Source organism: Bos taurus, chromosome 21 (assembly GCF_002263795.3).
Source record: "Bos taurus isolate L1 Dominette 01449 registration number 42190680 breed Hereford chromosome 21, ARS-UCD2.0, whole genome shotgun sequence".
Taxonomy (NCBI): Eukaryota; Metazoa; Chordata; class Mammalia; order Artiodactyla; family Bovidae; genus Bos; species Bos taurus.
The window spans coordinates 25,484,076-25,507,919 of NC_037348.1; the positions used below are offsets into that span (position 1 = coordinate 25,484,076).

The 23,844-nt window shown below is 44.0% G+C and overlaps 1 protein-coding gene across 2 annotated transcripts; it reads left to right on the top strand.

The window, feature by feature from the left end:
- Window positions 1-6,252: 6,252 nt before the first annotated feature.
- Window positions 6,253-22,663, top strand: ANKRD34C (ankyrin repeat domain 34C). Of its 2 annotated transcripts, XM_005221866.5 has the most exons (2): window positions 6,253-6,768; window positions 16,577-22,661. In XM_005221866.5, exon 2 carries the CDS (start codon window positions 16,621-16,623, stop codon window positions 18,226-18,228), a length of 1,608 nt encoding a protein of 535 aa, XP_005221923.1. In that variant the 5' UTR covers window positions 6,253-6,768; window positions 16,577-16,620; the 3' UTR covers window positions 18,229-22,661. The 2 variants fall into 2 exon arrangements, with proteins under 2 accessions (XP_005221923.1, NP_001193990.1); NM_001207061.2 differs by lacking the exon at window positions 6,253-6,768 and having other exon boundaries at window positions 16,621-22,663.
- Window positions 22,664-23,844: the final 1,181 nt, after the last annotated feature.

Genomic DNA, 23,844 nt, shown 5'->3' on the forward strand with positions numbered 1-23,844 from the left:
GGTAGAAAAATAGCATGCAATTATGTGAAGATAAGCTCTCAGAGTTTTTTTATGTATAGCTTTATAGCCTGAATTTTGAAGAAGAAAAGAAAGGACACAGTATAAATACAATATACTCAATTGTTGAACTCTCATTTTGTAAAATTATACTTATATTACATATTTAAATGTATATGGCCTCTTTTTCCTGCTCACCTGCATTTTGCGAGTTTTCAGTGACAAACACTGTGGTAGCCACATTATGCGTTTCCTATTTATTTTCTTAGTAACAGAATTCTATTTTCACTGCGGTAGCATTAAACCAAACCAAGGAAAGGAGTCATTTCTTGCTGTAATACAAACCATAACAATCTTGCTTTCTGTATCCCCAACATCTCTTGCATATGACTGATATCTTCTAAAATTTATTTTAATTTATTTTTATTTTTGACTGAGCTGGGTCTTTGTTGCTGTGCGAGGGCTTTCTCTAGTTGTAACAAGTGGGGGCAATTCTCTAGTTTCGGTGCATGGGCTTTTCATTGCCGTGGTTTCTCCTGCTGTGGGGCATGGGTTCTACAGTGTGTGGGCTCAGTAGTTGTGGCATACGGACTTGGTTGCCCCACAGCATGTGGGATCTTTCTGGACCAGGGACTGAACCCATTTCCCTTGCATCAGCAGGTGGATTCCCAGCCACAGGGAATTCCTACATATGACTGATTTCTAACGCAAAGTATCAAGGCGAAGTCAGCTGTGAGATGTACTACTGGGGAAGGTGTGTTCTTCTGATAAAAGGGACGCATGTGTCCGGCTCTACGACATTGCAGTTTTCCTGTCTGGAATGTGCATGTTCTGGAGCTATATAATGAGCAAGGGATAATGAACACTGGTACAATCTTTCTGGAGGACACATTTAAAATCTGTGTTAAATTTCTTTTCTTTCTCAAAATTCAGGCTCTAAAGCTATTGATTTAAATTATGTATTTTTTCCTGTCTGGAATGTAAATGTCCTGTCTGGAGCTGCCAGCAGCCTTCTAGTGCACTGCTGGTCCTGAGAGTTTTGAGCCTCTGAACCAACAGTAGCAACTGCCCATCTTCAGACATTCTGTTATATAAGAAAACAAGTCCCTCTGTTTAGATGGAGCTTTCTATTACTTGCATCAAAAAGCATCTCTTGCTGATTTAAGGGTGCCATAAAAACACTTGAAACAATTTTTTTTTTTTAGAATTAAGAGGTGTAACAAAAGGACTAGGAGAACAAGTCTGTATCTTATCTAGAATATACCTGCAACACATTTGTAATGTAATGTATTTTATGTGTACATTATATTTGTGTACATGTGTTACAATTTACTATAACACAACCCAGTAAAAGCTATTTCAAATTTTATAACAGTCTAGAACACATCCAGTCTGCCAGTACTGGTCTCCTAAGACCTGGTAGTCCCGGTGTTAATTTGCTGTAAGATCTTGGGAAAGCACCTCATCATTCTATAACTCAGATTCCCAAATGGTATAAGACACTGAATCAAATGATTCTTAAGGCTCCTTGCTAAGAGCTTCAGCTAAAGAGCTCTGTGCTTATCTCTGAGTCTGTTATTCTCTTCCCTGTGGACAATGACTTAACCAAAAAGATACTCTGTGTAGGGAAACTGCTCAAGAATGGGAAATAAATACTATTGTTCCTTGGCTTAAAAAGAGAGGCATACTCATGGATATAGAGACCAGACTGGTGGTTACCAGAGGCAGGGAGGTCATCGGGGTGGGTGAAATGGGAGAAGGGGGTTAAAGAGTCCAAACTCCCAGCTATAAAATAAATAAGTCCTGGAGGTGTAATGTACAGCATGGAAATCATAGTTAATAATACTAGGGACTTCCCTGGTGGCCCAGGGGCTAAGGCTCCTTGCTCCCAATACAGGGGATCTGGGTTCAGTCCCTGGTCAGGGAACTAGATCCCACATGCTACATCTAAGAGTTGGCATGCTGGAACTAAAAAAATAAAAAATGAAAAAAAAGAAAGAAAAAGATCCCATATGCTGCCAAGAGATCTTAGTTGGGCATCCTGAGTGCCCCCAACTAAGATCCTGGTGCAGGCAAATAAATAATTTAAATAATACCAATACCATGCTGTGTACTTGAAAGCTGCTAAGAAAGTAAATCTTAAAAGTTTTCACCACATATACAGAAAATTTTGTAACTATGTATGGTGATGATGTTAACCAGATTCATTATGGTGATTATTTCACAATTTAAACAAATATTGAACCATTATGTTATAAACTTGAAACTAATATAATGCTATATGTCAATTATATCTCAGTAAAAAACAAACAACAACAAACACAGAGGGCATAGGGAGCCAAGGCACCAAGGATCACTTTATAATTTTCTTTGTGGTGTCAGAATACCATCTAATGTGATTTTCTTCTGTTAAGAACAGAGTGAACTCTCCCCACATCTCCCAACCAAGTCAAAATCCTAGAACACATTCTTTCTAACACCTTTCTACTGAGATGCTCCATGCTTCCCCATGGTGTGCATGGCCCCTTGCTGCACAAGTAATAAATCCAACATATTCAACTACAGGTGTGTTCCTGGAGGACTTTGACTAGAGGACATTGACAATAGTAAGCATTCAAAAATGTTTGTTGCTACTATTAGCAATGATTATTTTTTAAAATAATTATTGTTGCTATTAAACAAGTGGCTCCAACATAAAAGATGCATCTCTGGGGAAGCAGCTGATATTCTACCCAGAAGGCAGATTTGGGATAGGTTGCAAAAGGCTTTTGTCTCATATTCTCTTGTATGAAACAGCAGCAGCTGAAACACACACACACACACACACACACACACACAAATGCTGACAAATCTTAATCTTCAGAAAGTTCCTCCACAAAGGGAGAAAACATGTCTTTCTTGATCACAGCTGAATCTCTAGCAATAAAGGAACGCAGATCACATCACATAGCCCCAGTTCAGGAAGCTTTTTCTGAATGAATGAATTTGAGCATACTGGGAGACTTTAACAGTTTAATTTAAACATTAACAGATCAGGTACACAAATGTGGTGAAGACATATATACTTACACCCTACCAGAAACTGCACTAAACATTTAACATGGATTAACTCACTTCAGTTGTGTCTAACTCTGTGCAACCCCATAGACGGCAGCCTACCAGGCTCCCCCGTCCCTGGGATTCTCCAGGCAAGAACACTGGAATGGGTTGCCATTTCCTTCTCCAATGCACGAAAGTGAAAAGTGAAAGTGAAGTCGCTCAGTCGTGTCCGACTCCCAGCGACCCCATGGACTGCAGCCTACCAGGCTCCTCTGTCCATGGGATTTTCCAGGCAAGAGTACTGGAGTGGGGTGCCATTGCCTTCTCCATATGACCAACCTAGACAGCATATTAAGAAGCAGAGATATTACTTTGCCAACAAAGCTCTGTCTAGTCAAACTATGATTTTTCCAGTAGTCATGTATGGATATGAAAGTTGGACTATAAAGAAAGCTGAACACTGAAGAATTGATGCTTTTGAACTGTGGTGTTGGAGAAGACCCTTGAGAGTCCCTTGGACTGCAAGGAGACCCAACCAGTCCATCCTAAAGGAAATCAGTCCTGAATATTCATTTGAAGGACTGATGCTGAAGCTGAAGCTCCAATATTTTGGCCACCTGATGCAAAGAGCTGACTCTTTTGAAAAGACCCTGATGCTGGGAAAGACTGAAGGTGGGAGGAGAAAGGGACAGCAGAGGATGAGATGGTTGGATGGGATCACAAACTCAATGGATATGAGTTTGAGTAAACTCCAGGAGTAGGTGATGGACAGGGAGGCCTGGCGTGCTGCAGTCCATGGGGTCGAAAAGAGTTGGACACGACTGAGCAACTGAACTGAACTGAACGTGTGTTGTTTGTATCAAAAAACACGGAAAGTAGATTATTTTCTCCATTGAGGAAAAATGCTCTTTGAGTATTTTTAAATTGGTCATTTAATAAGCCACAAAGTGGAAATTACATAGATCCTACAATTTGACCACAGCAGAATAATATTCGCTATAGACACCAAGAATAATAGGGGGAAAGCAGGGATGAAATATCAGGAATGAAAAAAGGAATATCCGTACAGATTCAGGGACTTTCCTGGTAGTCCAGTTGTTAACGACTTTGCCTTCCAATGCAGGGGGTGCAGGCTTGAACCCTGGTTGGGGATAAGATCCCACATGCCTTGAGGCCAAAACACCAAAACATAAAACCAAAGCAATATTGTAACAAATTCAATAGGGACTTCAAAAATGGTCCACATCAAAATAATTTTTAATCAAAAATAAATAAATGTTGATACTTTAAAGAAGAACAGATTCAGAGGAGATGACAAATTCTGAGGTTATCTATTAGTTCATGCCAATAAATTTGAAAATGTAAATGAGATGGACTTTTTAAAGCAAATATAAATCACCCAAAATTGACTCAAGAGGAATGAGAAAATGAATACTCTATTACTTACCAATAAGTTTGGAAAGAATAATTAAAGATCTACCCTTCCAATCCATCAAGCCCAGCTTGATTTATAGATGCATTCTTTAAATCAGCAATGAGCAGATAGATATAATTTAAAAACACCAATGTGTAGGAAAAACCAGTATGCTTTCAAAATCATCCTAGAAAGTTAGCATAAATTAGTGTCAAATCTGATGAGAACCCCACCATTGCCTGAAAAGGAAAAAAATAATTTTATTTATCAGTATAGATGCCTCATAAAAGCCCTAAGAAAAATTAGTAATTTTAATTCAACTGTATTTTTATAAAAGAACATATATCGACCAGATAAATTTGTTGGAGAAATATATGCATGGTATAATTAAGGATGGCATTTTGAATCAGTAAGCAGAGGATGGACTAATCAGGTTTGGTGTTAGGACAGTTGACTTCCAGCCTTCATCAAATCCTTGCCCTACCCTATATATAGGTACAATTTCCAGATGAAGAGATAACCTAAGGAACAACATCATCATCATCAACAACAACAATAACAGCAAAGTTCTAAGCTGCTAGAACTCTTAAGTAATTCCTCTTGTGATTCTGGGTCTCCTTAAGCTAGACAGGACATCTAGAAGCCATGAAAGATAAGACTTACAGATTTGAGGTCACACAATCTTGAAATGGCTTTGCAGACAACCCAGCCAAATATTATTCAGTGCTTAACAAGTAATGGGTGCCACATGAAAACATTTCCAGTAGTAACACCATGAAAATACTAAGTGATAAAGGCAAATGACAGAATAGTTATATTTTTGAGATCAATAAAATTGATAACCCTTTGGCAAGTTTGATTAAAAAAAAACTGGTTATGGGAGGGAGAAGACACACACAAGCAATATTAAGAATGAAAAGGGGGTATAGTTTCAGAGAAAAGCAAACACTATAAGGTAATACTAGTTGTAACTTCGTGCCTGTGAACTTGAAATTGAAAATGAGATGGACAATTTTCTAGGAAAATGTAAACGACTAAAACTGACTCAAGAAGATGTGGGACTTTTTTTTTTTTAAAGGAAAAATAGAACTCTGGATGTATTAATAGATATAGGTCCACAGATTAATATAGATAGATAGATGATGGATAGATATAGATAAATGATAGACAAATAGATGATACATATCAATAGGTTTGTGGTTTAAAAATGCAGGTTACCTCTGGGAAATGGGACTAACAGAGGCAAGGCTAGGTGGAGGCGGGCAGCTGCTTTCTAAATACAAACCGTGTGCTTTGAATCCTGTAAAAGTCACGAATTACTTTTGTGATAAAGGAAGCAAAAATTGTTGGTGAGTGGCTCTCCGGGAAGTCCCAGGAACAAGCCAGAGGTGGGCTAAAGGATGGAGCTGGAATGGAATCCAACCGCTCCTCTGTGATAATCAGATTCTCCCCAGTCTCACCGTCACACCTGCCCCCCCCCCCCCCCCCCCACCCTCCTTCCCACTCTGTGGACAGACATCCTGAGATTGGAAGGCGTTGATGAAACAAGGCAGAGCCGCGGAAAGAGGAAAGAAGAGTTCAAATCCCTCCTCCAGTCTGGGGTTTGCAGTGTCAGACTTTGGGGAGAGTACCTTCACTTTCTCCACATCCAAGGGTCGTCGCGCCCCATCCGCACCCATCACCCTCTGGGGTTCCTAGAGACTCAAGCTAAATTGTTGAGCGAGTCTAATCCCGCAAGAGCTGGCGATGAGGGGGTGGGGTGGACGGCGCCTCCGCCCGAGGCTGCAGGTAGGAGCATCCCCGCCCCCGCTGCCCCCTCCTTCTCCCTGCCTCCCTAACACACACACCCACACAAGCCGCGCGCCTCCCGGCTAGAGAGATGCTCTGAGGAGCCAGCGGGCAGCGGCTCCTCCTTAGCCAGCCGAACCGAAGAAGCAGCTGAAGGGCTGGGGTTGCGCCGGAGACCTAAGCCAGAACTGGGGACAATTCTTATCTTTCTTTCACGCTTCTTTCTTTCGCTCAAAAAACAAACAAACCAAAAACTCCCCTGTTCCCACTGCAACTTGGAGGAGCATGGAGTGATTGGAAGGAACTGACGCAGAAGCTTTATTTATAAACCCTAAAGAAGTTCTGGGCAAGTCACTCCACGGGACCCGCGAGGCCCCAGGTAACCCCAGCTCCAGGCGCCGGCTTAGTATGGCGAGCCAGCCCATAGCCTCAGGCAGGGGTGCGGGGCGCTCCCTGACTTTGCTTCTGGAGCAATGACACTCCCCGTGGCCCGGACCCAGGTGGCCTCGCTTGGTGAGCGTCCCCACCAGGTAAGCGCACCCCGGGGGTCTCCACTGGTCACCTGAATGGGACCTTCAGCTCCTAAGAAGTAAGTCCACACAGTTTAGCCACAGGCATGAGTGGGAGGTTTGTAAGAAAGAGTCTGTTTTTATCACAGGAAATTGTGGGAGATAGGAGTGGAAGATGGTTTTAAATATTTTATTTTTGTATTGACGCGTGGGGATGAGATGCGTAGGGGGATGAATTTTTGTCGGAAATGCTTGTGGTTCGGGCCTGGAGATAGGCGCCTGAATTTGTGCATGGACTGAAGGGGGAGCGAAGCCCTCAGATTTTGCAGAAACCTGTGATGAACGGGAGGTGAGAGGTGATGATCCTGAAAATGTGCCAGATATTGTGTAGAGTATGAATCTAAGCATGTAAGAGAAATGATGGGAGAATCACTTACCGCCCTGGCTTCACCTGACCCCCACACTCGGTCATCTCCACGAAGATGCTCACATGTACTGGCGACAATGGACACCCGCGCTCACTGCCTGCGCGCCCCGAGCCCGCGGCGTTCAGCACCTCGGACAGAGCCCGCGGGGGCAGCGCGCGGCGCCCGGAGAACACCCGGCATCCCGTCTCCGCCCCAGGCACCGAGGCTCCCGGCTGAGGGCGACTACCCAAGGCCGCCCCCGAGAGAGGATTCTCGAATCGCAAAGGCAAACGTGGAACTCAATGTCTGATCCGCTTCTAACTGCTTCCCGTGACTGCGGAAGGAAGAGGTGGAGTATAAACACATACCCCCTAGCTTCCGCAAATACTACAGCTGAAAGGCGTGACCTCCTGGATTTTGAAAGGTGGACCCAACCTTCAAATTTTAACAATTACTGAGAGCTTTCTATGTGCCAAGGCCCTGTGCAAAGTGCTCTCTACATGAGTTACTTTATTGTTAGAGCCCGCCACAAATGGGTCTATGATCCCCATTTTACAGATGAGAACACTGAGGCAAGAGAACTTGAGTAACTTGCCCCAGTTTATACAAACACCAAATGGCAGAGCAGCGTTCTTAAACTCCAATCTGGGCTGCAATAGTCGGGAGATATGTCAGGCAGAATTCTGTCAAAGAGCTCTGAACTTGGGATCAGAGGAACAGAGTTTAAATCAAAGCTGTACTACTTACAGACGTGTGCTCTTGGGCAAGATTACCTAATGTGTCTGGACTTCAGGCTCTATCTGTAAAGTTAGAATAATAAAGCTTCCCCTGCAGAAGTACTAGGGGAGGAAGTGTCCGAGAGATCGTGTATGTGGCAAGATTCAGGTAACTTTGAATTGTGGTTGCGTGGTAGTGGGGGAAGGAAGGAGGGAGCAGGTGATTCAAAGAGGAAGAGGACTGGCAAGGAACCCTAGTGGCCTTCTACAGGGTGCTGGGCACAACTGAGGGCAGGGCTTAATCCATCTTAAAACATTCCCATTAAAAAATGTTAAAGCACTGTTCCAGTCAAGCAATACAGAACTGTGCACCACATTTAGTCCCCAGCCCAGTACTATGCAACCTTGTTCTACACTAATCAGGCTAAAGGTCTGGGAACACCTGGCAGTGAAAGAGCCTAGATTTAGCGAGATTAAAGACTCAATCTCTGTCTTTAAACTTCCCACTTATAAATGGGGAAAGGTTGAACAAGATGGCTCCTCTCAGCTTCAAAAGTCTAAGACTTCCATAGTTTGTGGATAATGAAATAATCCAAGGGTTTCTGGGCTTCCCCATTCACTCAGATGGTAAAGATTCTGTCTAAGTACAGGAGACCTGAGTTTGATCCCGGGGTTGGGAAGATCCCCTGGAGAAGGGAATCACTACCCACTCCAGTATTCTTGCCAAGAGAATCCCATGGACAGAGGAGCCGGGCTACAGTTCATAGGGTCACAGAGTTGGACACAACTGAGTGACTAACACTTCTGGACAAAAAAAGGCAAACAATTCCACCCATTCATCTCCTCCATCAAAAAGATATTTTGAGTGTGTGTGTTAGTGATGTTTTAGTTTTCAGCATTTCTTTTACACTCCATGTGCCTTTGAAATTATGTTAGTCACCATTATAGTGGAGTTTAGTTAAACACAAAACAGCCCTGCTTCAAAGAAGGCAGTTGGTATCAGCCTGGGGCAAAAACATGCAGACGCTTTACCGTCTGAGCCACCAGAGAAGTCTATACATATGAGCACTTTATGGTAAGTCCCTACATATGAGCCTCAAGTTTTGAACTTTTGAAGACACAAATGTGCATTCACCAATCATGTAAGTCAGTTCACATATCTGGCATATATTGTCATGTGGGTGTATCCTCTACATGTGGTTGTGCTTTTGTATTCTCTACAGTGCTATTTTTTTTTTTGGTATTTGTTTTTATGCATTATCTGTGTGAAAAGTATTATAAATCTATTACAGTACAGTCGTTGTTTAGTCTCTCAGTCATGTTCGACTTTTAACCACCCCATGGACTGTAGCACACCAGGCTTCCCTGTCCTTCACCATCTACTGGAGTTTGCTCAAACTCATGTCCATCGAGTTGGTGATGCCATCCAGTCATCTCATCCTCTGTCACCCACTTCTCCTCTTGCCTTCAATCTTTCCCAGCATCAGGGTCTTTTCCAATGAGTCGGCTCTTCAAATCAGGTGGCCAAAGTATTGGAGCTTCAGCTTCAGCATCAGTCCTTCCAATGAATATTCAGGGTTGATTTGGTCCAGGATTGACTGGTTTAATCTCAGTACATTACAGTACAGTATTATAGAGCAAATATGTTAGTTGGGTGCCTCTGCTAACTTTGTCGGACTTAGCAACAAATTGGACTTACAAATGCACTCTTGGAATGGAACTCATCCATATGCAGGGGACTTACTGTATTGGGTTATAAAACCTTGGGAAGTAGGAATAAGGGAAATGAAACACAAGGCAAGGAAAGAGGAAAAGTAAATACATTATTGAGCTCTTCATGGCTTGGCAATCAGTGCAGTGATTACTCAGTCTTTTGGAAATTGTATAATCCACTGGATCTCACCCAGACCCAAACTAGGCTATTAGAAGAAAGGGAAAAGAATTTACCTGACATCTACCACCCATCTCCCATCAGTCAACATTTGTCCTACAAAAGGCCAATCTTCACCACCAACTTCTGAGCAGAGTAACTTGATCTCTCCAGGCAGCTGATGGAGAAACAGTTTCTCCAATAGTCAGTTTCTCCTGGTCGGTGGCACCCAGGTGTGGGGCTCAGCCATCTGTAGCAGTGACAGCAAGGGTGACCTGACTCTAAGACCAAGGTATAGACCTTTCGAAGGCCACTTGGGCAAGAGAGCAAGGTGAGCAGCCAACACCCAGACAGGAGAGGCGGACATACATCTGGGATGATACATAAAGCGAGTTTGGCATCATCTGCAAGGCTCTTGTCAATGAGCCACGTGACCTGCAATCTCTTCAACCCACTTTTCTTGATGTGAAAAGTGTAAGGTGGATGCAGCACACCAACAGTTAACGTTAAGGCAGCACACTTTATCTGGGCTACAGGGATGAGGTAAGGATCTGATTCTGTCCTTGCACGGAGCTCCTGCATTTTCATCATTTAAGGAATTTAAGTGGGGAGGACCACAGTGAAAAAAATGGCTAGAGACAACCTGAAAAGTAGCTCACTGGGGATAGAGAAAGTTCCCTCTATCGATGGGCTAGACAACCCAGACCTCAGAGAGCAACTGGGATGTTGAGCCTCCATCTTGCTCTCTCCTTAGGGGCTGGGGGAAGAGTAGATGGGGGACAAGCCTGAGCTCAGAGGAGGAGGTAGCCACTGATGCAAAGTGAAGGGAGAGATGCACCTCACAGATATTCTATCTTCTCCCTCCTTTTCTTTCTTCTTTTTCTCCCTACCTGCCTCCTTCCACCCCAGTCTTCGAGGTTGTCCAGAGCTATGTGACTGGCACTACACGCAACACAGAGAGAGACCACCCAATGGTCCACCCATATCCCCTTTCCATCTTCCTTTCCTTATTGTCTTCCTCCCTTCCTCCATCTTTCCCTTTATCCAACTTTCAAATTATTGCACAGCTGATGAGGGACAAAAGACAGTTTCCCTGCCTCGAAGGGCTCAGAGATACAGGGAGGAGGCTGACCCAGATGGTTAACCAGATCAATACTCCAAGTGAGGAAGGTGACCCCAGGGAATGCAGTACCCACATTTTTTCTTTTGTGTATGTTGTGTATGTTGTGTGTTTGAGAGACAGAGAATGCAAAGATGATGTATAGTATTCCAGTGTATGAATACACTACCATTTCTTTATTTTCTTTTTAAAAAATATTTTAATTTAGTTATGTATTTATTTATTTGGCTGTGCCTGGTCTTAGCTGTGGCATGAGTGATCTTCAGTTGTGGCATGTGGGATCTAGTTCCTTGATCAGGGATAGAACCTGGGCCACCTGCATTGGGAGCCCAGTGTCTTAGCCACTGGAACACCAGGGAAGTCCCTCTGTTTTCATCTTGAGGGATTGTTTCTAGTTTCGGCTTTTTTTATGAATAGGGCTCCTGGGATCATTTTTGCACGTGTTTTGCTATGCATATTTATCAGTAATCTATTCCCGAGAACAAAACATCCCCCAAATGAGTGGCTTAAGTGAAGGATCACTTCTTTGCCAATAGTTCTGGAATTGGAACATCTGCTGGCCTCCCCCGAGCTCCCTTATGCAGTTGCCATCTTCTGGGGCTTTGGCTGCTCTGAGATGGCCTCATGGACACTCCAGTGTTCGCTGAGGCTGTCAGCTGAAATGCCTTGTGTCCTTTCTGGCAGGATACTCCGGCTTCTGTCCATGGCAGTCAAATTCCAAGAGAGCAAATCCTGAAGCTACAAGGTCCCCTGAGGCCTTGCCTTGAAAGCCACACAAAGTTAGTTCTGCTGCATCTTATTGGGTGGCTCAGAGAGTAAAGTGTCTGCCTGCAACGCGGGAGACCTGGGTTTTATCCCTGGGTCGGGAAGATCCTCTGGAGAAGGAAATGGCAACCCACTCTGGTACTCTTGCCTGGAAAATCCCATGGACGGAGAAGCCTGGTAGGCTACAGTCCATGGGGTTGCAAAGAGTCGGACATGACTGAGCAACTTCACTTTCATTGGTCAAAGCAAATCCCATGCTGACTCCTCCTCTCCATGGGAGGAGAGGGAAGACCTCATCGCAGGTGGTGTGCACACAGGGAGGGAGGACTTTGTGGTCATGCTTTTCGGTCCACCACACACCTAAACCCAGGCATGGAATTACTGGGTCAGAGCATAGGCATTGGCTCAGTGGAACCAACTGATGCTCCACCAATGTGTGCCTCCTGCTTCCATCTTCCTGCATCCTTGATGCTGTCGGTCTAATTTTAGCCTCGCTGGAGGGGGTAGTGCTATGGCTACACAGCGCTGTAATTTGATTTTCCTTGATTACTAACAAGGCTGAGCACCGTTTTCTGTGCTTATTGGTCATTTGTGTATCCTCTTTTGGAGGAAGTGATTTGTAGGTGTTCTTTATATAGTCTGGATATGAGTCAGTTGTAATTTTATTCCACTCTCTCCCTTCCATCTTGAGTGATTTTTCTCTTGATTAAAAAGGAAGTAACATTGGAGCTGAGATTTGAGAGGTGATGAATAATTAAAGAAGAGCAGGGCGGGCTTATAGTTAGAAACATGAACAGGGCTAGAAGGAAGAAAAGGAAAAAGTGGGGCGGTTGAGCAATGGCCAGCTTTCAAGATAGATGGAGCATAAAGAGAACAGGCGTAGCAGGCAGGTGCTGAAGATGGGTGGCCAAGAGATGAAGGCCCCTTGGATGGAATGGAAGACAGCTTGTTTTCACTGCACGTTGCCTTTTCTTCCTTTGTGTGTTAGTGGCTCAGTCATGTCCAACTCTTTGCAATCCCATGGACTGTAGCCCACCAGGTTCTTCCATCCAGGGAATTCTCCAGGCAAGAATACTGGAGTGGGTTGCCATTCCCTTCTTCATTTCTTCCTTTAGCTCTTGAAAATTCTGCTTTAAATGCCCAGAGTTTAGGGATTAACAAGCTTATCAACTCATGGAACTGTAGTAAAATGATCCTATGTAGGACCACAGGAGAGTTAAAACAACAGAATCAGGAGAGAAAGAAAGGCCACATCAGGGAGAGGAGGGAGAGAGAAAGAATCAGTAGGAGAGGACTTCCCTGGTGGCCCAGTGGTTGGGTGTCCACCTGCCAATGCAGGGAACATGGGTTCAATCCCTGGTCCTGTAAGATTCCACATGCCTTAGGGCAACTAAACCCTGGGCACTACAACTGCTGAGCCTGTGCTCCACAAGAGAAGCCACTGCAATGAGAAGTCCTCCCCACAACTAGAGAAAGCTTGCACAGTAAGGAAGGCCCAGCACAGTCAGAAAATAAATAAATCAACAAACAGAAGTGGTAGGAGACTGAAGAAAGAAGCACAGAGTTGAAGAGACAGAAACAGAGACTTCTTGTGGATACACTTATTAACATATGGTATCTTTGGATGGTAGTAATTTTACAGAAAAATCTCATAGGAACACATAGACACAATTGCAACAAGATCAGACTGAGATGGAGTTGTTAGAACAGAGCATTGGGAAGAAGCAGAAAATGATCTGAAGCGGAAAGATACATCCTAGACTGTAAATCAAAGTTACTTCTGAAGGGAAAGAGGAGCTTTGAAGAGGGTTGGGAGGGGGTGTAAAGGGTACCTCTTCTTTATATACTTAAGTATGAATTGGACTTTTTTCCCAAAAAAGAAACAAGTATCTATTCATATATTGAATGTTTTAAAAGGCTATATATCCATCTCTCAACTTGAGCCAAGAACAGCTGTCTTCCTACTTAATTTTTGTGTGCATGTGTTCTCAGTCATGTCCAACTCTTTGCGACTTTAGCTGCTGCTAAGTCGCTTCAGCCATGTCCGACTCTTTGTGACCCTATAAACTTTAGCCAACTTTTTCACTCTCCTCTTTCACTTTCATTAAGAGGCTTTTTAGTTCCTCTTCACTTTCTGCCATAAGGGTGGTGTCATATGCATATCTGAGGTTATTGATATTTCTCCTGGCAATCTTGATTCCAGCTTGTGCTTCTTCCAGCCCAGCATTTCTCATGATGTACTCTGCATAGAAGTTAAATAAGCAAGATGACAATATACAGCCTTGACGTACTCCTTTTCCTATTTGGAACCAGTCTGTTGTTCCATGTCCAGTTCTAACTATTGCTTCCTGACCTGCATATAGGTTTCTCAAGAGGCAGGTCAGGTGGTCTGGTATTCCCATCTCTTTCAGAATTTTCCACAGTTTATTGTGATCCACACAGTCAAAGGCTTTGGCATAATCAATAAAGCAGAAATAGATGTTTTTCTGGAATTCTCTTGCTTTTTCCATGATCCAGTGGATGTTGGCAATTTGATCTCTGGTTCCTCTGCCTTTTCTAAAACCAGCTTAAACATCTGGAAGTTCACGGTTCACGTACTGCTGAAGCCTGGCTTGGAGAATTTTGAGCATTACTTTAATAGATGGGGAAACAGTGGAAACAGTGTCAGACTTTATTTTTTGCGGCTCCAAAGTCACTACAGATGGTGACTGCAGCCATGAAATTAAAAGACGCTTACTCCTTGGAAGAAAGGTTATGACCAACCTAGATAGCATATTCAAAAGCAGAGACATTACTTTGCCAACAAAGGTCCATCTAGTCAAGGCTATGGTTTTTCCAGTGGTCATGTATGGACGTGAGAGTTGGACTGTGAAGAAGGCTGAGCGCCGAAGAATTGATGCTTTTTAACTGTGGTGTTGGAGAAGACTCTTGAGAGTCCCTTGGACTGCAAGGAGATCCAACCAGTCCATTCTAAAGGAGATCAGTCCTGGGTGCTCTTTGGAAGGATTGATGCTAAAGCTGAAACTCCAATACTTTGGCCACCTTATGTGAAGAGTTGACTCATTGGAAAAGACTCTGATGCTGGGAGGGACTGGGGGCAGAAGGAGACGGGGACGACAGAGGATGAGATGGCTGGATGGCATCACCAACTCGATGGACATGAGTTTGGGAACTTTAGGAGTTGATGAACTCTAGGAGTTGGTGATGGACAGGGAGGCCTGGTGTGCTGCAATTCATGGGGTCAGAAAGAGTCGGACATGACTGACTGAACTGAACTGAACTGAAACGTTAGCCCACCAGGCTCCTCTGTCCATGGGATTTCCCAGGCGAGAATGCTAGAGTGGGTTGCCATTTCCTTCTCCAGGAGATCTTTCTGACCCTGAGATCGAACCCGTGGCTCCTGCCATGTCTCATGCATTGCAGGTGGATTCTTTACCACTGAGCCACTGAAGAAGCCCTTTTATACAATACAGTAATGGAAATTGATCAATAATTTCTCAGAGGAGTGGGGCAAAAGGAAGGATGGTGTGCATCAGAGGAGAAGGAAAGCTCAGGCATTGTTACACCTGCTCGGCTGAGCCCAAAGGACAAAAAGTCCACCTGGGGGGGCCTCGTGGGCAGAGTGCAGCCATGAGAGGTCCAGGGCTGGCAGGCATCAATTCTGGGAGGCCACGTCTCCTTATTCCTGGAAGACCTCTTAATCAACACCCACTTTGGAGGCTCTAAGTCCAGGAATTAGGTAATCGACATGAGGAAAACCAACGCAGGAAACCCAGGTTTGACAAACTTCAACAGGGGTAACTCTGGTATGAGCTTTATTTCCTAACACTGGTGAGCAAAGATGCAATCCCTTGTCCATCCTCTGCCTCTGGTCTGCTCAGCCAGAGAGAAGGGTGTGGCAGTGCATCATTCCAGTGGGTCTGTTAGTCTGATCGTCAAGGATGAGAACTCTGACATCTGCTGGAGAAGTGGGAACTACAGCCTGGAAAGGGATGGCTGGACAGTTCTTGTTTTTATAATCTTTTCCCCCTGTGATGACTGTGATACATGTTTGGTTTAGGAAATACAACAAAAAGAACATGAAAACTATTCACAATCCCATCTCCATTGTAGTGCATTTTATTCTGGTCTTTTGGATACATACCTAGAGCAACAGTGCATTAAATCATTATTGACGAGGTAACCTATGACTTACACTATGAAGTGTAAGTCATTGCTAAAGGCTGAGGCTACAGCAGTGAACAAGATAGATACAATCCTTCCTTTGGCAACTTAGATCTTAGTGATGCCAACAGACAAAAAACAAAGGTTCTTAAACTGCAGTGTGATAAATATGTGCAGTCAATGCAACAAGAGCTTGCATGTTTTCTTGCTTACTCTCTCCTAGACATTACGCCAGCTATTTCACATGTGGTTACTTGTTTAATTAATATATAGAGTATCCCATTTAATCTTCACAATGACTTTACGGGGTAGCCTGCTACTATCACCACCCCCACCCCTGCCAGGCTACAGTTGAAGAAGAAACTCAAAAAAGTTAAATAACCAAGCTAGAGATTTCCCTGGTCATCCAGTGGCTAAGACTCTGAGCTCCCAATGCAGGGGATCTGGGTTTGATCCCTGGTTGGGGAACTAAAACCCCACATGCAGCAACTAAAGATCCCATGTGTTGCAACTAAGACCCAGCGTAGCCAATAAATAAACAAAACAAGACCAAGCAAGGTGGCATCACTTGGGATCAGGCTGGGACATGACTGTATACAGACTCTGTAACAGCCGTGCTGCTCAGATCGGCTATAGAATGTGTGTGTGCATGCCCAGTTGTGTCTGACGTAGCCCGCCAGGCTCCTCTGTCTGTGGGATTTTCCAGGCAAGGACACAGGAGTGGGCTTCACTTCTTTCTCCAAAGCTATAGAATATATGACACTTTTCTCTCTTCTTCCCTTGCTAGGTCTGACCATTGCTGTGGCCCAGAGACCCTAAGCTATAGCCAGGATGATGGATGATGACACAGAACTGAGGACAGATGGAAACTCACTTCTAAAGGCTGTTTGGCTTGGGAGGCTCAGGCTGACAAGGCTCCTCCTGGAAGGCGGCGCATACATCAACGAAAGCAATGACAAAGGGGAGACGGCTCTCATGGTGGCGTGCATCACCAAGCATGTGGACCAGCAGAGCATCAGCAAGTCCAAGATGGTCAAGTACCTGCTGGACAACAGGGCAGACCCCAACATCCAGGATAAATCTGGCAAGACCGCCCTCATCCATGCCTGCATCCGAAGAGCTGGGGGGGACGTGGTCTCCCTGCTGCTGGAGAACGGAGCAGACCCCAGCCTTGAGGACCGCACTGGGGCTTCAGCTCTGGTTTATGCCATAAATGCAGATGACAAGGATGCGTTGAGACATCTTCTGGATGCCTGCAAGGCCAAAGGCAAGGAGGTAATTATCATAACGACAGACAAGTCGTCTTCGGGCACCAAAACCACCAAACAGTATCTGAATGTCCCCCCTTTACCCAAAGAGGAAGACAGACAGTCGCCTCCCCCATGTGCTTCTCCATCTGAGGTTGAACTTAAGGCTCCAGGCCTGGGCTCTCCACCCAGCGAGAAGGAAGATGGCTTCTTTAGCCTCCAATCAGGGCATCCAAGTAGTTGCAACTCTGCCAAGGCTCTTAATGAACCTGGGTCGCCTACTCGGAAAGTTGGGAATCTCAAAAAGGCCCGCCTGCCTCAGCTGAAGAGGCTCCAGTCTGAGCCCTGGGGCCTGACCGCACCCTCTGTGTTGGCCGCCTCCTGCGTGCGTCAGGACGAGACCCATGGCGTGGGCATGGACGGCGAGGTCAAGAGCATCGGTGATGTATCCTTCCCCAGAAGGGGCCCCCTCTCCAGAACCAGCAGCATTGATGGCAAAGATGCCAGCCTCGTCCACACTGTCACGGAACAGGTTGTGAAGATCCCGGTCTCTTCGGCATCGGCCTCATGGAAGGCAGCCTACGAGAAGACTCAGGCTCCCCATCCACGTCTGGCCAGAAGAGGCACTCTCCCTATCGACCAGGAGAAGGTGGGCATCTGCCCAGTGGGTCCCTCTGCTCTCAAAGACACCATGACCCTCAAATGGCTGGAGAATGACCTCTATGATTTAGAGTTACACCCTGGGGCCGACCTGCCCAACCCTATCTCCCTAGAATCAGGCAAAGGGCCACTGGATCGCAAGAAGCTCAACAGCTCCTACCTGTCCCTCTTCCAGGGCTCCAGGGAGTCCCTGGACGCTGTGTCCAGCACGTCACCCAACTCAGCCCGCCGCAGGCCACCCCATCTTCTAGAAAGACGAGGTTCTGGAACCTTGCTCCTGGATCGAATTTCTCAGACCAGGCCCGGCTTCCTCCCACCTTTAAATGTAAACCTGAACCCACCTATCCCGGATATTAGAGTGAGCAGCAAACCTTCCTCTCCACTTGCTAGTGGCTTAAAATCCATGGTTCCTGTTGCTCCAAGCTCACCAAAGAGAGTTGACTTGAGAAGTAAAAAGAAACTCCTCCGGAGGCATTCTATGCAAGTTGAGCAGATGAAGCAACTGTCTGACTTTGAGGAAACCATGACCTAGACTAAGCTTCTAGGGAGGTTTTTTTTTGGTTTTGTTCTGTTTTAAATCTATGTAGTTTATGAATAGTACTGTAATCTAGACCAGCATAGCCATGCAGGCTCTCTGTATCCTGATCATTCCTTAATGCTGGTGTGTGGCTGCTTCAAAAGAGATGGAAACAGACTGCCGCTTCCCTTCTGAAAGTACATCTGGGGTTTTATAGGGCTCCTTGGAAAGAGCTCAGGATAACTGGGTTTTAGAGTTGAAATTGCAAAATATATATATATATATATATTTCCCAAAGAAGAAAACCTTTGGAATTTCAAATTCGCACAGCAGGTACCGTGATCTGAGCTGCTGACACCTGTTATTTTATATCAGACAAACAAAAATTTAAATCACAAGGTGGTATTTGGAGTATGTCATGTGTCATAAATTTATAAAGTGCCTAAGAGAAAAACAAGAAGCTTTAACATGTGTTAGAATGGGCAGAGGCTCAACACCAACCTCCAGGCTATGAAATTTGGGGATGTGTGTTACATCCAGGGAAACAGAAGCTGCATTCTCCTATTAGGGAGGTTCTGGTATCCACTTCCTACCTTGAACCATGTCAGGGGGCACTGGCTGGTGTAGCGGAGTGGAGCTCTTCCAGAACTTCAGCAACAGATTTTATCCACTAATTTGGGTGTCCTTTGGGCTTCTTCAGTGTTTCGGAGGGTAAAGAATCCGCCTGCAATGCAGGAGACTTGGGTTCAATCCCTGGGTCAGGAAGATCCCCTGGAGAAGGAAATGGCAACCCACTCCAGTATTCTAGCCTGGAGAATCCCATGGACAGAGGAGCTTGGCGGGCTACAGTCTATGGGGTCGCAAAGAATCAGATGCAACAGAGTGACAAACACTTTTGGGTTCCCAAATATCATATCTACATGTCCCCCAAATTCTGTAATGTAATAGTAGCTGGTGCCTCAAAGATGAATCACATCCAGAAGTGAAACTCACGTTGGCCTCCTGATCTGACTCAGGTTCTGTGTTGAAATCTCATGGAAAAAAAAAGAAGTCAGGGCTAATAGCTACTTTGGAGCTGAATATTATACAACTCATAGAATAGACCCATAAGAAGTCTTTCCTTATTATTCTTTTTAAAAAAAACTGGGTGAGATCTTGCCAAACTAGAATAATGTGTGATGCTGAGAGACACTTATATTACAAGGTAGAGCTGATGGGTGGTTCTCAGGTCAGAGGCAGGGGACAGGGGAGACAGCTGGAGCCTGAAAATTTTAAGGGATGCACACTGTCATTTCCCCTTCACTTTTCTGGGAAATTCAAGAACATCTGATTTCTTCTTTGCCTGAATTATCTATGTGATGGGAAATTTGTAGAAATAACCTGTACAACCTTTTAAAGCCACTCTGTTTGAACCCAAGAAGGGAAGCAGATATTTATCACTTTTGGTGTCATGTAGCCACCTTTGAGATGAAGCTATTTCTGGTTATTTCCCATGTATTTTCTCTTTCGTGCTTCTTAGATAGGTTTTCTCTACGGTTAAAAAAAAAATTCAGTAGTCCCTTGGAGGTAGCATCACATCCTAGAAAGAGGAAAGACTTTGAGATTTGGGTTTGTGTCTCTGTTTCATCATTTACCAGCTGCAAGACTTAAAGGAGGTAGCTTTACTTCTCCAAGCCTCCACTCCCTCATCTGTAAAATGGGGTTAGTAATGCCTCACCTGGCAAGTTTGTGGTGAGAATTAAATGAGATAATATATGAAAGTGCCTGTAACTGTGCCTAGCACAGGGAGGAGTAATTGGATAAGATGAAGCTGATTTTGTTTTAATGTTGTTTAGTACTTTATTATGAAGTTAAACCTACACCACTGTATGATCTAGTCTCCACTCTAGGCATTTACCCAAAAGAAATAAAAATTCAAGTTCATACAGAAACTTTTATACATATGCTCATAGAAGCTTTTACTAAATAGTAAAAAAAAAAAAAGAGAGAGAGAGAGAGACAACCCAAATGTTCATTAACAGGAGAATATTTTTACATAGGTGGATAAATCTCTAAAACATTATGCTGTATTAAGGTGCCAGATACAAAAGAGTACAAACCAAAGGATTCCACTTATATAAAGTCCCAGAACAAACAAAACTAATTTGTGGTGAAAAAAAAAAATCAGAAAGTAGCCACCTTTGTGACTGGGACTGAATGGGAAGGCACACAAGGAGAGTTTCTGAGATGGTGAAAAAGTGTTATATCTCACTCTTGGTGGTACATAGGTGCAATTCCATTGATCTGATAATATTTCAGTTTTTACAAAGTTTAAATTCTGTGATATAAAACCCAAAATTAACTTGTATAACAATGAAAATAAGAGGTAGCTGATTTCAAATACTCCTTCAGACCTCTGAAGTCTCAAAATAATACCAAATACCCTACACAGAAGTGAAGCAGACTGTAGGTGAAATATTCAAAGACCCCTTGAGATTCTCATGGGTTCTATAAATACTGAGTCCCAAACTCATTTGTAAAGTGAAAAAATTCTGCCATAGAAGCTATGCAGATCAGACCATTTCTATAAGGGTATTCTCTAGAAATGTATCTGAATATCCCAATCAAAAGTGCTAATGATGGTTATAAATACTCCAAGTATTTGTTTATCAGTAATTCCATTAGGGCAGGCACATACCCAACCTTGGCACTGTTGACCTTTTGGGCTGGGTAATTCTTTTCTGTGGGAGACTGTGTGTGTACTACATGTTGCTGAGCAGCATTCCTGGCCTCTACCCACTAGATAACAGCAACCTCCCCCCATACTGTGACAACCCACAGTGCTTTCAGACATGGCCAGACATCTCCTGGAGGCAATACTGCCTCAGATGATCAGCACTGCTCTAGGAGAACGATTGCATACGTGGTAGGAGTATGTCAAGAACAACCGAACTGCACAGGGTGAGGGGCTGGCTGGCCGGCGAGGCTGTCCCACTAACTGAAAGGCAGGAAGGTGACTAACATACAATGTGGGCCTGTAGGATTCTTGACATGAGTGCCAATGGCCTCTTGTGCTTTGCAGCGAGGAAAGAAAATGAGAAGCATTGCACATAAGCTAGTAAAACCCAGGGCTCATGAACTTGGTTGAATGTGGACATCCCATAGGCTTCTCAGCACCATTTAGATAGGAATGTTGTTGTTTAGTTGCTAAATTGTATCTGACTCTTTGAGATCCTGTGGAATGTAGTCTTCCAGGCTCCTCTGTCCATGGGATTTTCCAGGCAAGAATACTGGAGTAGGTAGCCATTTCCTTCTCCAGAGAATCCTCCCGACCCAGGGATTGAACCTGCATCTCCTGCATTGGCAGGCAGATTCTTTTACCTCTGAGCCACCTGGGAAATCCTCAGATGAGAATAGTTCTTACCAAGTGGATATGATTACAGGCAAGCAACACCACTCTGATACATTAAAGAGAGAACCAGACAGACAACCATTGATCTTAGCAGCTCATTAAAGATACACACACACACACACACACACACACACACACACACACACACTGCACACTTTAAGTACTTTTCTAGTAGTTGTTAGTGTCAGTTAAAACTAACCTCTGCTAGTAATATCTAACTGTGGGGATAGCGAGACTGCATAAGAGAATTTTTCTAAGCCTTTAGCTAAGACTTGAAAGCCTAGTTTATCCAAAATAGTGACTGTGGCACATTCATAGCAATTAGCTTAGGCAAAACACTACCCACAATGAGTTGCCCATTCGGAATAGCCTGTCCATTGCACAGGTGGGTAAGAGCAGGTATGCTCATGCCACTTGCTGCCTGCATCCATCAGTCGGGACTTTCCAATTAGCCTTTAGACAGTCATTACAATAGTACTGTTTATCACTATCTGATGACGCGGTAGTTGAATTAGACTATTCCAAACTAGTAGAACCACTGCAATACTTGATTATGGTTAATGCATAAATGGGAAGTTTTCTTTGTGTTAACAAACCTCACAGGAATGCTTTTTAAAAGCATATTTAGATTCAAACATGCTTTCTAGATCAGAGATTTGGGGGAACCTAGATCACTACAGAAGTTAGTTGCAAACTGTAGTTTCAATAACTCGCCTATGTAAGATTCTCTGAAATGTTTATCAAAATATATCATAGAATGTGAGTCTAAAGTCTCATGTCTGGGGTTTGCATTCAATTTCTAAACATTCCAAAGCATTTGTTTGTTGGTTTAAGTCCATTGTCCATTCTCTTAGAATTTCATCAAGTAAATGCAGGTGTTGTCTGACATTCTTCTTTGATGTGTCTTGGTACTTTAGACGTACCATTCTGAACTGGTTCTCTACAATGTTTTATCCTAGTCTCAAGCTGACAATGTGCTCAAGGATGTACCAAAATCCATATAATGGAACTATTTAGATACTTCCGATATGTCAATAAAAGATAAATTGCAATCCTTCAGGAGCATTTCCCATTTTTCTTAGTGAGATCTCAATCATAAATATTACCTTTTCTTTAAGATGGGCTTGACATGACTGCCTGGTAACACTGAACTGAGCAAACACTGTTTTATGTATGCATGATTTAAAAAATTAATTTTTAAAGATTTTTTTGATGTGTACCATTTTCAAAGTCTTTATTGAATGTGTTACAATGTTGCTTCTGCTGTTTATGTTCTGGTTTTTGGCGGGCATGTGGGATCTTAGCTCCCTGACCAGGGATCGAACCAGCCACCCCTGCACTGGAAGATGAAGTCCTAACCTCTGGGAAAGTCCTCCGAAATTAATTTTTAATTACACAAGGATTATAGTTTCTATTCTGGTTACAAAAAAGGCTAAGAATTAGAAGGCATGGTCTCGAGGGAAGTGAGTTCCTTTATGAAGGCTCTGCTGCTTGGTTCCCCCACAGGGATGCACCTGCCATCTGCTACTGGCAGGGACTTAAAGGTTCCTGGACAGCCCTCCTTGGGCCGGATTTCTAATCCTGATGATTATTAATAGAAGCTGATTTCTCCTAGCTCTTACTTGGGTAGTAAGGTAGGTAGGTAGTAGGTAGTAAGTATCAAATGAACCAGCTGGATGGTCTCTCTTATCTCTTATACTCCAGCATTCTGTGATTCAGATTTCATCCAGACTTCCTGATTCCCTGGAGAGTTCCAAACCTTACCCAGAGGTTCTTCCCTAGATGGTTGAAATAAACACTATTGTTTCATGCCCATCTCAGCCTAAACCAATGTTATGACAAGACCAGCCCTTGTGGTTCTCATTGTGGCTGCAAGAAGTCATCTACAATAATCATTAGGAAACTTTGGGGAAAAAGAAGTTTGCTGCTTTTTTTGAAAAGGTTCTGAAAATTACATGGCATACCTGGAGTCATACAATGAGGCTGTGGGTAGTCAGAGGGCCCAGGCCTTGAGGTCTGCTTTTATTGGGGTCCAAGCTGAGGACCTAAGGTTTTGCAGGCTCGCTCTTTATTAGTGAATTTGAAATGTAAGAGTGAGGGACTCCCGTGGCTGCCCACTGGTTAAGACTCTGAGCTTCCACTGCAGGAGGCACGGGTTCAATCCCTGGTTGAGGAACTAAGATCCCACATGCTGAAAAGCACAGCCAAAAAACCTCCAACGCCCCCCCAATAATCCTCCC

What these genes read in the sequence shown, in the direction of transcription:
- ANKRD34C (XM_005221866.5), top strand. Translation starts at nt 16,621, where the DNA reads ATGATGGATGATGACACAGAACTGAGGACAGATGGAAACTCACTTCTA.